The sequence below is a fragment of the Dreissena polymorpha genome, chromosome 10 (assembly GCF_020536995.1).
Source record: "Dreissena polymorpha isolate Duluth1 chromosome 10, UMN_Dpol_1.0, whole genome shotgun sequence".
NCBI lineage: Eukaryota > Metazoa > Mollusca > Bivalvia > Myida > Dreissenidae > Dreissena > Dreissena polymorpha.
Window position 1 is genome coordinate 14,744,222 of NC_068364.1, and position 14,206 is coordinate 14,758,427.

Here is a 14,206-nt window from a genome sequence, read left to right on the forward strand (position 1 = left end):
ATTTATTGAGTCTAAGCCTATATTTTTCATTTTCAAGTCTAAGAACTAGTTGGTGAATACGGGTTACAGTCTGCAGTGTTTTTTTTCACCATTTTGGGAATGGGACCAGTTATCTTTGGATTGGGAAAATTTCCTGCTTTTTTGACTAAAATTGTGAAATTTGTGTTGTTGTTTTGCTAAAAAATGCGTACAAATTGAGAATAAAAATGTTTTCATTTTTGTGTTCACTAAGGTTGAACTTATACAGCTGGATGGGAGAAGAACAAAATGTTGAGATCAACAATTTATTTATTTTAATATTCAATAGGGAATTTTAAGGCCCTATTTGGATTTTTTTTAAACTTTTTTCCATTGGGACTGGGGCCCAATACGGTTGCCAGAACGGATTTTGAACAAAAACAAGAGATGTGTTTGTCAGACACACAATGCCCCTTAATGTGCCACTATGAAGCCATATATATGACCTTTGACCTTGAAGGATGACCTTGACCTTTCACCACTCAAAATGTGCAGCTCCATGAGATACACATGCATGCCAAATATCAAGTTGCTATCTTCAATATTGCAAAAGTTATGACCAATGTTAAATTTTTGGTTAAAGTTTTGGGACACACACACACAGTGACACACACATACAATGACAGACAGGCCAAAAACAATATACCGTAATTGCTCTATGTTTTCAGACACTTAAAAATAATTAATTTTTTTCGTGTCCGAAAACTTAGATACGAAAAATATTCACAAAATACAGGTGTCCGAAAACTTAGAGTCGAAAATTTAAGTGTCCGAAAAAGGCGTCAATTGTATCAAGACTACCGTAATAGCACGCGCTTGTAAAATACCATGCCGTATAGTATAAATTACAGTAATATATGTTTGCACTGCATTTTAAATAATTTTAAATGCTTTATTTATTTGACTGAAAGTTACTGCAAGGTTGTAAGTTCAAATATGAGCATGTGATGTACCGATACTCGCTAGTATGAACCTGTAATTAACACATTAAAAAAGCAAACTATGAATTCTTTGTTTGGTCATTTCCGATAATTGTTGTCTAACTCCTTCCATTGTTTGTAAAACTTGCAATAGTGTGCATCACACTTTGAAGCGTTTAGTATTTGTCACAGTTATTTTACTGAGAAGGGGTGGTACAATTTCGGTAGATAATTGAACTGTTAATTGGCACTACCCATGGTAATTGTCATAACGCTTATTATACTATCGGGCGAAACCATTGTTTAATACCAGCTTACAAGGTTGTTTACCCTATAACGCAAATGTAATGGTCCGTTGCCCTCAGGCATGCACCTGCCATGTTTTAAGATGTTAATCTGGTTGTAAAATCCCTTGATCGAAGTGTCATTAGATATCGAAAACAGTACCGAAATTTGGTAAATTAACTCTGTAAAATATACTGTTCGAAAACTTAGAAACATTAATTATGGACGAAAACTCGTGTGTCCGAAAATTAAGAGTCACGAAAAATAATTATTTTTGCTAAAAAAAGGGGTGTCCGAAAACTAAGAGTGTCCGAAATCATAGAGTAATTACGGTAATACCGATCATTCCATCCGGGGCATAAAAACAACACTTGTCAGTGAAGGTCACCCACCTCATTACTGAAGGTGACCAGGCCAACTCGTCTGTTGGGGAAGGCCCTGTTCATCTCGTGGAGCTGGTGGTCAATGGCCGCCTGCACCGCCTGGAGACGTGATATGTAGGTCACATTACGGTTCTGACGCGGCAGATACTGGTCTCCCCGCTCGTGGTTCATAAGGCGTGCACGACGTAGACTCTCGGCACCTCGCAGCTCTATATGACCTGGAACCTGTGGAGAAAGAATATAATAGCGGGACTGAGAGGAGGCTGCAGAAATAGATTTCAAACTTAACTAATCACTTTGTGAAAAAAAAATTAATAAAAAGCTTTTTTAATAGATTCAAAATTTAAAGGCTTCATTTCCCACCCTAAGATACTGATGAGCAGCAAACAGCACACAAACTGAACAACCTGGGAGTTGCTTGCAGGCTGTTCTGGTTTTATACATAGCCGTGTTGAAATTGATTCTGAGCGGGAAAGGGTTAATAAATTGATGTGTCCTAAAACATAAAGAAACAAGTACAGATTTGGACAAGAAAATAATTACGACTGGTCATGATAGTTACAGCAATTTTTTTACCAATTGAAAAAGTACCGGTACCATACCAATTGGGAAAAATTAGCAAATAAAAAGACCCTGACAATGGGTCATTACAATACAATTATAAAGATAAAGGGAGTACTGAATTACAAAGCGCTTATTAAACTCAACATATATACTTTAAGTACTTGTTAATGTTTGTTAGCTGATAAATCAACAATCAATTGAAACACTATGACCACAAGTTCAGTTTCAAATACACAATAATTCAGATATTACACACCAACAAAAATCTTTGATGGCATGAACTAAATGCACCAATTTTGCACCTGTTGTTCAAAACTCAAACCATTGCTTAGACCTAACCATGCTCAATTTTATCAATACGTAAAAGACTGGATCATCTTGTCAGTGAAGTTACTCTCAGTAAATAGCAGATAAATGTCCCCAAACTTTAACCACTTGAAATGGGGTAACCGAAATAATGTAACTGTTAAATTTGAAAAAACTGAGTCCAGTATATAAAACTGTATCTTTCCTACCTCCGTTGTGACACACATGCTGCCTGACACGTCCACACAGAACACCACAAGGGACTCGTCCTGTCCCGTGGGTCCGCTGGTCATGGTTGATAGCGCAGGCTCCAACATGAAGGTCACATCAGCCTGCGCTGGGATCTCCTCTGGGACAATGTCCACTATGTTACGAGTGGAACAGAATTCACAAGTCCAGACCTGCAAATTGAACAATTCAAAAAAATTATTTCATACATCTTAAATAAGAATTATTTTTATTTTTAAGATGGCTATCTTTCAATGTCAGCAGCAAACATAGCATTTCATAAGCAGTGTTTTTTGTGTGCAAATTTGGGTCTGGTAGGACGACCCATTCCCAATGGAAAAAAGTACATATTTTTCCTAATGGAACCTCAAAATTCCCAATGGAAGGTTTCAGTAGAATATTCCCAATTGAAAGTTTCAGTAGAATATTATTTTTGTTTAATCCATTTAAACATGTCATTAATCGCCAAATCAAGCTTTATAAGTTGAACCTTAGAAAATATTATATTGAAATAAAATCTATATTTCACAGTTTTAAGGACCCGGCACTATTCCCATCATGGTGAAAAAAACATTGATAAGGCTTATTGCAAATTGAACTACTCAACATTATTTCATACATTTTCAATCAACATTTTGTTAATTGTTTTTCAGACTGCCTTCTTTAAATGTTTGCAGGGAACTAATAATTCAAAAGGGCTACCTACAAATTGATTTGCCAATGCTAGCTGTAGCTGAACTTTAATTAGATTTTTCGCTGTTTTTTAAACAGTTTTACAGTCATACCATAACATTTGCTGTCTTTGAAATAACAGACAACTGCTCTACTCGAATCAATGGTAGCAGGAGATCGGCCTTAGAAATAATTTCCTGACAAATTGTCTACAGGCCGAAAATCAAACACAAGATCCTTTATTTTGTAATCTATTAAAATAACCAACTGAAATAGCCTTCCTTGTATCAATTGAAACCTTTTTCTTGGAAAATGGGGCATAAAGCATGTATGCATCAGATCAGCCTTTGCCAAAGCTAATCAGGGATGAAATTTCCACCTTATATGGATTATTGCTGAGAATAGACCTTTAAACAAAAAATTCCATAAAAGCGGAAAGTGATTACAGATTGCAAAGGCTTATCCAGGACGCAACTTGACGCAGATGTATTAACCCTTTACCACTTAGATGCGTGTTTTACTCATTTGAAGTCCCTTAGAAAGCTACATTTAATTAAAGACTTTTCTTTCTAGATCCAAGTTTTTAAGGTTTCAGTTCCAACCCTTTAATACTGATGAGTAGCAAACAGCATAAAACAGACTGCTCAGTTACTCGCAGGCTGTCCTGGTTTTATGCTGTTTGCGCTTACCTATTTTCACATGGCTTCTAAGTGGGAAAGGATTTAGCCCCGTTTTCCAAGATCGTGAATCATATAAGTTAAAACCCCACCCACCTCATTTCCGTCCCCCTCCTGGGTCTCTAGCTTGCTGATGTTGGACAGGATGGCACCACAGCTTGAGCAAGGCTGGGGGTCGCCCGCATGCATTCCACTGGGAGATATCAGCTTGTCAAACTTCACAGTGACGATGTTTGTGTCCCCCTTCCGTACCTTACGTGCCTTCAGTGACGGATCGTTTTCATACACGTCATTGGCGTAACATGCTATAAATGAAATGCATATATAATGCCAACTATTTCATAATTCTAAAATGAGATATGATATAACCATCTGTCATGAAAAACTAGGTTTCCATGCAATGCATTGTGTACAGCATTGTCCCAGATAAGCATGAGCAGTCCTCACAGGATCCATGCAATGCAATGTGTACAGCATTGTCCCAGATAGGCATGTGCAGTCCTCACAGGATAATCAGGGATGACACTTTCTGTCTTTCACGGCCCTTGCTACACTTTGGGGGATTGGGGCCGGGGCCCATAGAGGGGGGAATTTCGCAACGTTTTGGGTAAAAATGGGAATCTTAGAAGATCTTTTCACCAACCATTCAACACTTAAAATTTCTATATTTTAATGTAATTTACATAAATATACATTAAATCAAAGGTTAATGGCACGACACCAGTTGGCAACATATGTATAAAATTAAAAAAAAAAAAAATCTTTTAAGAGGGGGGAATATTTAGCTGATTTAGGGGCAAAAAGTATACTATTTTAAGGGGGGAATGGGGCCAAATTTCGGCCCCCAAAACGGCCAAACGAGGGCCATGTCTTTACTGGATTTTTGTATAGAAGACTTACTTGAAACAAAAAAATTCCATAAAGGCTGAATGTATTGTCAATAATTAGCCTGAACAGACTGCACAGCCTAAACTGGGATGACACTTTACCTGCATGCACAAAGCCCAGTTTTCCCAGATCACAGATCATTCAATCAAGAAGAATGTCTCACTTAATTAATGTAGACAAAGTGATACAAGAAAAAGTTTCATGAATTTGTATTTGAATATATAATTCATTTAAATTAAGTTATACGTATACATTATATCTGCAATATATAAGATCAGGGATTTGTTTCCTTCTGTATAAAGTACCCGTAAAAGGTACTTTCCCAATTGAGGAAAAACTACAAAATTAGCAATTGCATTTTATGCAAGTTAACAAATATAATGAACACAAAAACTAAATAGTTCAAGGCAAAATGCATGTAAATTAATATTTGAACTGATTTGTGCAATTCATACCAAGCAATTTAAAAGACCCATTTTTCCCAATCTAAAGATTTAACGACGTGAATTTTCCCAATTTCAGGGTTTTTCGCGCTATTTTTTATTGGTACAGTATACATGTAGGTACTTTTCCCAATTGGGAAAACAAAATCGCTGAAGATTCAGGTCAGCCTTGCCTGTTACACAGATTGGTGAATTGTTGGGTGTGTATAAGTGACACAATGTGTTCTTTTTATCTGAGTAGTTCAGTAGAGTGGTATAATAAGGTTTACCTGCCAAGTTGGACTTCCATCGACCAGGTTTAACAGCCCTGAGCATTTTTCCTGAAGCTAAATATATAGTCTACATGTATATAAGTGCAAAATAAATTGAACAAAAGGAATTAGAAACAGGATTTTTTTTTTTACATATTTTATTAATTTGGTTGGCATAAAAGAATTTTTTTCTAAAATTATTTATTATATAACTCTGTTAAAATCTTTTGACCCTTTGACCCTTATGTTCGGCAAGTTTTGACCTCAGGTGCATGATTTAAAACAAGTTGTTTCAGAATCGCAAATTTTCGTTTGAGTAATGATATTTGTTAGGAAACAGTTATACTGAACATTTACCATGCTCTAAAATATCCATTATATGCATCTTTTGACTATTTAAAAACCTGCAATTAATAAAGCGTTGCAACGCGAAACAATAGAATAATTTGGAGAGTTCAGTTGTCGTTATATTTTGTGAAACTATGAGGTTTGGTTATATAAAGTTTAAAATACATCCCTCATTGTATGAGCATGGATGGCCAAGTGGTCTAAGTGGTAGACTTTTACTCCAGGACTCCTGGGGTCAGTGGTTTAAATTAAGTCCTGTTGTGGGTTACCTTTTTTTTTCTTTTTAAAATTTTATTCTTGATTTTTTACTGAATTTTTTTTTCCAATGTTTACATTTATCAATAAAAAGCATTTAATGACAAACTTCAATACATGCCAAAATCTGTGAAAAGGCCCTTTTAAAACCCAGGGGGATGATTTGCAAAAACTCAGTGGTAGAGGACCACAAGACATTGTTTAAAACCAACTATTATAGCCCTTAATTTGTGATTTCAGAGAAGATTTTACAGTTTTAATTTTTAAAATCTACTTTATGCTCTAGTGACCTTCATATGCAATGGACTGGACCTATTTAAATAACTTCCCAAGGTCACTCAAAGATCATCTCCGTGAAGTTTCATAAAAAAATCTGCCAAGCAGTACAAGACAAGTGTTTTGAACAAACCCACACATGCACACACTGAAGAACTACGCATAACACAGTACCCTAAAAGCTCCCCTTAAACACTAAGTGTTCAGGAGAGCTGACAATAAGAGGCCAAGATGTTTAGACTTCCAGAGTTCTAATGTTTGCAATGCTTAAATTCAGAAAAGGAAATATAAGCTTACCAGTTGGGAGTGGTGGTAGTATTGGTTCTGCCATGTCCCTTTCACATGGCGCTGGGGGTGGAGGGGGTGGTGGTGTTACACTGCAGTCTGATTGGATAGAGCCAAGACTAGATATTGGCATCACCATGTCCAGAGATCGGTGTGTGACAGGGGCTGGGGGTGCACGGGTCTTTCTTTCATCATCAGAGTCAGAATCACTGGATTGGGAAATACATGTACATTTAATTCAAAATAACTTCTAATCAGAATTTAGAAAAACATTGTAGTTCTACCAAAACATGTTGATGAGGCCAGTACTTTATTAACTGCTATGATGTCAGTTCATCAGAATCATGGAAAAACTAAATATATTGAAAGGAATTCATTGTTTGCATCAGTTTGTAACAGTGAGCTTGACCCAACTGGCCATAGATGCAATCTTCAACATCCCATCATATAAGCTTTCTACACACACATATGGGCCATGCTGTGTGTAAAAATGGTTTAATGCATGTGTGTTAAGTGTCGTCCCAGACTAATTAGAAATTTAGGGACAACACTTTCCGCCTAAACTTGATTTTGTGCTATGAAGTGACTTTCTTAAAACGAGAATTATCATAAAAGCGTAAAAGTGTCGTCCCTGCAGACTGCACAGGCTTATCTGGAATGACACTTTACGCACATTCATTAAACCTCTTTTTCACAAAGCATGACCAAAATATTTAATTGAATATTTCAAGACATAAAGATATTGAGTTGTTGCGCACAATTTTCGCAGAACAAAAGTGTAGATACGCCAGCAAAAGGCCTTATAACCCAGCTAGAAAAATCCCCACTGTGGAAATTAAACCCTGTTCCTCCTGATTCAAAGACAAATACTTTACCGCTTTGCCATAAAAATAGCTCCTTAGCCCTATTGCATGGAAGCATATGTGCTCAATATATGCCACCCTACTACAAACATGTTTTACTCGACAACCATGTAGTTTTTATTGAGAACTTGAACGTGCGCCTGCTATCTATAGGCTGCCTACCCTCTACGTATCCCCCCTAAAGGGGCCTTTTCATGTTTGGGTAAATTGACAAAATTGAAAAAAGTTGTTTCAGATTCGCAAATTTTAGTTTTAGTTATGATATATTTGAGGAAACAGTAATACTGAACATTTACCATGCTCTAAAATAAACCCTTATATGCATCTTGTGACGATTTAAAAACCCGAAAATTATAAAGCGTTGCAACGCGAAACCAATTGATAATTTGGATAGTTCTGTTGTTGTCGTTATATTCTGTGAAACTACGAGGATTGCTTATATAAAGTATAAAATACATAAGGCATTGTATCCGGAAGGATGGCCGAGTGGTCTAAGTGGGTACTACTTTTACTCCAGGACTCCAGGGGTCAGTGGTTCGAGCCCTGCTGAGGGTTACCATTTTTTTCTTTTTTAAATTTTATTCTTGAATTTTTACTGGAGCTTTTCATATCTAATATTTACATTTATCAATATAAAGCATTTTATGACAAACTTCAAAACATGCCAAAATCTGTGAAAAGGCCCCTTTAAAATGGCCTGGGCGCGGCGATCCAAAAACCGGTTTAACCTGGAAAACTTTCATCCATACAAACATGTTTTACTCACCTGACCACCATCCCCTCCTCATATTCCTCATCTGATATGTACTCATACTGGTCTGCAAGGTCATCATACACGTACACATAGTCAGAACCGAAATTCATTGTGATCAATCAGCCTGTTTTTCTGTAAACAAAATCTCATAGTTGACATACTTATATAACCTGTTACCACTTAGATATGTATTTTGACACATTTGTAGTCCCTTAAAAGTTATGCTGTTTTGCTGATGAGCAGAAAGCAGCATAAAAGCTGAACAGACTATCAGTTACTCGCAGGCTGTTCTGTTTTTGCTAGATGCACATAGCCATTTTCACTTTGCTTCTGAGTGGGAAAGGGTTAAGAAAAAATACAAACACTAAAAGGGCAGTTTCTGATCAACCTTCTGGCAAAATAAGCATGGAGGGCAGAATCACTTTTTTTTCAACATATCTTTTCCTACGTAAACTACCACTTGGCAAGTAGGGTAGGTTCTTGTTGAGTCGTGGTTAATGGAGATCACGTGATAGAATGCTTCTACATGATGCCGTCATCACGGATCTTTTTTTTCTGACACAGTTTACAACATTTTGCTGATCAAAAGTGCAATTAAAACAGATCAATATTGTAATTCATCACAACTCAATACGTTCTTATCAAATGATACTATCATATAAAATACTAAGCTTTATGTTGATGAATTTATTGTAGGGGTTCAAGAGGTTACAAAAATCATTAACCGGCTTATCTTTTGCCGCAACCGGTTAACCGACACACCTTAAGTAGTGAAAATGCTATCAATATCATACCTGTACCCTCGAAAGTGTAGAAACGAAAGTAATTTGAGATCGCTTGCGTTGATATCATGTCTGTTTCTTAATAAAATGTTTTGTAACATTTATTTTAATAATTTTGTAAATGTTTTCTATAAATTGTTTTTATTTTTCCTGCTTAAAAGAATATGAGTAAACAATTTAAGAATTACACGATGTTCATTTTCACGGGTCATAAGCTTATTTTTGGGTGGGTTTTTTTACATTACGTTCGCGTCGTATTGCTCACAAATGGTGTGTTTCTTGGTTTATTCTGTTTTTTATTTTCTTATTAATATTTATTTATTAAATTAGTCTAATTATTTGCTTTCTTAAATAAAATTTGCCTCAGACGGCAGTGGTAAAAATCGTGGATGACGTTAATTACTAACAATGATTTTAATTTTTGATAGAACAAATAAGACGATTTAATTCGACAAGATTTTATACTACGAATGCAATTCTTGACGAGAGCGCCGATGGCGTTAAAAGCATAGGTGCAAGATACAGGGAAGAATGGCGTCACGTGGTATAATGTAGTTCGATATCGCCATCCGCGAATTTCTCAAATCAATAATTCCAAACAATTACCGACTATTTAAATAGATAATCTTTCCATTTACATCAGTGTTTAAAACGCTTATGAAAAATAATTACCCAAGCCTTTCAAAATTTAAGCACGGACAGATCTGTATCGATTCTTTTCTCTATTCTTTTCACAAATGAAAATAGACGCTACCCTATTCGTCTGCGTCAAGAATTTGTCGTAAAACTTGTGGTAAGCGTTAGATGCAGACGTGCACAACAGATTGAGTTCTGAATACAGATTTCTGAATGCAGATTTTTATAGAAACTCCTCACAGCAGTTACTTCCCTTGCTTCGCCCGGTCAGTAACTTCTAGTATAAGGGAGGCCACTGCGTAGGAGATTGAGATTTATAGTGCAGATAGAATTGTTTTACGAACGAAATTTGTTTTAGGTTATAAGAAGATTTTTTGACATAAAACGGTCTTAGAAAAATTCACTAAAAACGGTGTCAGCAATATTCTTGGAAGAAAACGTTAGAAAAACGTTTCCAAAAAAAAATTGTAAGAATGACCATATACTAAATCAAATAGATATTTCGTCTGATTTTTGATCAGGTAAGGCTTCATAAAGGGCAACCGATGGATGTGGATGTTCGAAAAGGGGTTTATACCATAAGCATAGGTGCGTAAACGCACCTATGCTAATAAAACTGTAACTTATAAATACTGTATTTTCGCGGGCAATCAGTGTTGGATATTGGTTAACAAAACATCAAAATAAGCCATCCAATGTTTCAACTGAATTTAATCACGAGTTCGATAAACATGTCAATTGCATCTTCGCTCATAGCCCCCATTCATTGTAGATCGCTAGTTAATTTTTCGCGAGTTAAACAAGTGCCAATTATCAAAACATATGCCCTGTTTGTTACCACAAAGCCAAGGTACTGATTTATTGCTTTATACTGCCTTGTTTGTTGACACGTTATTTAATACCATTGATGGTGCGGCATGTTGTTCTTACTAGTTGCCAGCGCAAATAAGCAGTATGTTGCGCGCAAAACGTAAAATCGTACGAACTGTATTATGAAAAAAAAAAATTATTCCAAGAAAAAATCATGCTAAAACAAGATGTGTTTGAGAAACACAATGTCCTTCTATATGACGTTTGACCTTCAAGGATGACCTTGATCTTGACCCTTCACCGCTCAAAATGTGCAGCTCCATGAGATACACATGCATTTCAAATATAAAATTGCTAGCTTCAATATTGCAGAAGTGACATTACATGAGCAATTTTGACCCATATATTTGACCTTGAAGGATGACCTTGACCTTTCACCACTCAAAATGTGCAGCTCCATGAGATACATATGCATGCCAAATATCAAGTTGCTATCTTCAATATTGCAAAAGTTATTGCAAATGTTAAAGTTGGCGCAAACCAACCAACCAACCAACCAACAGACCAACCAACAGACAGGGCAAAAACAATATGTCCCCCACTACTATAGTGGGGGACATAATTATTTTTTCAGGTTAACCTTTTCCCGAAAAATGTAACCGGTTAACTGGTCTTTTCGGTAGGTTAACCTGTTAACCAGCTCTTGCATCCCTAATTTATAGTTTTTCTTGAATGCTCTGAGCTTTTATAAGTACATACGTACAGCTCTGAGTTCTTCCTTGCAACCCATTTTTTAATGTCAAAAAATCACGTCTCACGTATGTCTATAAAATCGAGTTTAATCAACCTAATACATCGTTACAAACACAATACCTGTTATTACCAATATCAATTTGCGAGTGAATTGTGTAGAAATACTAAAAACAAAAACTTTATACAAAACCCGTTTGAATTGACAATTTGATCTATCTTACGGATGTTCCGGAGATAGTCCGTATCTAATGATTGGTAGATTAGACACGAGATTTATCTCGCCAAGGATTCCGGAGTCTTGGTCTATAGTGTATTTTCAAATTCGGAATAACTCGGAATACTCGGCTTTGTCCATTGCAAAAACATATACATTTAGAATTAAAAGAACCGTTGACGTGTTTGAAACTTTGGATTAATATCAATATTATGCCGCCATTACATATCAAGTAAGTTTGTTTTAATTTGCGCATTATGGATATATTTACGATCTATTTGTGTTTATTTATGCCAGAAAATAGTTTATGTGGCTAATATTTCAGATTGAACTGCCGCCCGGATTCTTGGCTGGGGACTTGACATGGAAAATGCCGTAAGCAGTGGCAACTCACAGCGACCCGGAGGGTCAATAGCTGGGAGTTAAATTATTGCAACTACTCTTAATTTATTGCAAAAACATGAACATCCAAAACCTTCATATTTTTAAATTAGAAATAAACTAAATTAATGCTCCAACATGACATTATTGTTCGAAATTTAAACATTACTTTGGTGATTTGAACAGAAAATAGAACTGCAACAACCCACAGGGGCCAGTCAAAAAAAAAAAGTATATGTAAGAAAAAGGAAAAGGGCACCAACGCAATCCAACTACTGGACATGAATTCCAGTAGTTGCCTTGAATTGCCTTGAAATTCATGCCCTGTAGTTGGATTGCGTTGGTGCCCTTTTCCTTTTTCTTACATAAACTTTTTTTTGACTGGCCCCTGTGCAACAACCCAAGTTAGTATTGCAAATTGATGTCCAAAAAAGGCAGAATGTCAAAATTAGTACTCACTTTTTATTTGAAGAAATCTCCAAAACTCTCAGAATAAAAAACCTTTTCAGTTGCACACTTAATTTAAGAAACAATAAATGTCATCGATATAAATAACTTAATTACCAAATAGATATATGCTTTATTACACAATTCTATTTTTGTGACATCGTCTGTTTATTTTTATTCTTCCTTAATATGAGGAAAAAATCCAAATATATCCAACTACTACAACCGGAACCATTCTGTTTAGGTTAGAAAACACTATAAAAATAAAGTTTACATTTTAACATATTTCTGTCACCGATGTCCCAGAAGTAGAGTGTGCCGTGGCAAAACTGAACAACAACAAGGCAGCCGACTACATGGGCCTAACCGCCGAACATCTCAAGTATGGTGGAGCAGCGATCTACCCTGTGCTGGCGAAGATAATCAACACAATTTTTAAGCATAATCAGATCCCAGATAGTCTGAAGAAAGGTGTAATCATTCCGGTACACAAAAAAGAGGGAGTCTGCAAAACCCTGATAACTACAGAGGGATTACCGTAACGTCCATTTTGCTCAAGGCTGTGTAACATATCCTTAACGCTAGACACAGGCCAGTTTTCATGAAGACACAGTCTCGCCTACAATCGGGATTCACGCGCGGCACTTCCTCCATCAAATCAGCGTTCCTAGTGTCGGAATGCCAACTCGAAGCTAAATCCAGGAAAAACCAGATGAACCTTATAACACTGGACACACGGAAAGCCTTTGCCATTGTTTACCATAATATCCTATTGCGCAACCTGATTTTAGATGGAATCCATATTTATATATAAGCGGATAGGCATTTTTCATGTTTTTTTTTTAATTAAACTGCTTGATGTTTTACTTTTTAGATGCGCTATAATGCCTTCTTACTTAATACTATGCCTCCTTTACAATTGTGTACCTATCATGTAACTTACCCTCTTAACATTGTAGCTGGTTTACACTTGTTTTATTATATACCCTTGTTGTACAATAGTCGGTTCAAAAGCTCACATGAGCTTATGTTTTGTATATGTTGCTGTCTTGCCGACTTTAAATAAAGCTTATCTTATCTTATCTTATCTTATCGATCCAGCTTAATGGCTACTTCTTTGCAAAATCTACTCAAACATAAGTTCATGTGTGAAGTGGCAGGGCCTATTGTCCGGGCAATTGAACGTATGTCAAGGGGTGCGCCAGGGGGTGTCCTCTTCACAGAACACTACAAGAGATTCAATAACCCTCTACTCCTTAACTTAGAAGAGAGATTTAAGGGAGCTAGCATTGGTCTAATTGACTACCACATACTACTGGTGCGGACGACCTGGCGTTACTGTCCCACTCGGACTGGGAGATGAATCTCATGCGCAAAACAGTTGAAGAGTTCAGTCGAAGACACAGGTATGACATCAACCCATCACAAAGCAGCTGCATCAGGGTTAACCCGAAAAGCACCGACCCAAGTCCTGACTTTATACTTGAAGGTACTCGCATCCCACTAGATACGTCCACTACTCATCTTGGAGTATACCGAAATACCAAGTGCAAAGTGAATACGAAATATAAAATAGAGCTAGGAAGGGGCACAGCCTACTCGCTCATGGGGGCAGGCTTCAATGAAAAGAACGGACTGAAACAATCTGTAAAATCTCGTCTATGGTCCGCCTTCGTAGTACATAGAATGTTATACGCCCTGGAGGTCCTACCCTACAGTCAAGCCGATCTCAAAGCCTTAGAAGCATTCCAGTTGAAAACCTTAAAA

General features: G+C 36.6%; 1 protein-coding gene across 1 annotated transcript in view; it reads right to left on the reverse strand.

Annotated features, from left to right (window-relative positions):
- Positions 1-12,647, reverse strand: part of LOC127848884 (uncharacterized) — a 33,620-nt gene extending 20,973 nt beyond the window's left edge. Inside the window, 7 exon segments of the mRNA XM_052381553.1 lie at positions 1,616-1,831; positions 2,686-2,877; positions 4,150-4,358; positions 5,654-5,710; positions 6,812-7,008; positions 8,429-8,548; positions 12,452-12,647. Coding sequence (XP_052237513.1) covers positions 1,616-1,831; positions 2,686-2,877; positions 4,150-4,358; positions 5,654-5,710; positions 6,812-7,008; positions 8,429-8,526 — 969 coding nt within the window. The 5' untranslated portion in view covers positions 8,527-8,548; positions 12,452-12,647.
- Positions 12,648-14,206: the final 1,559 nt, after the last annotated feature.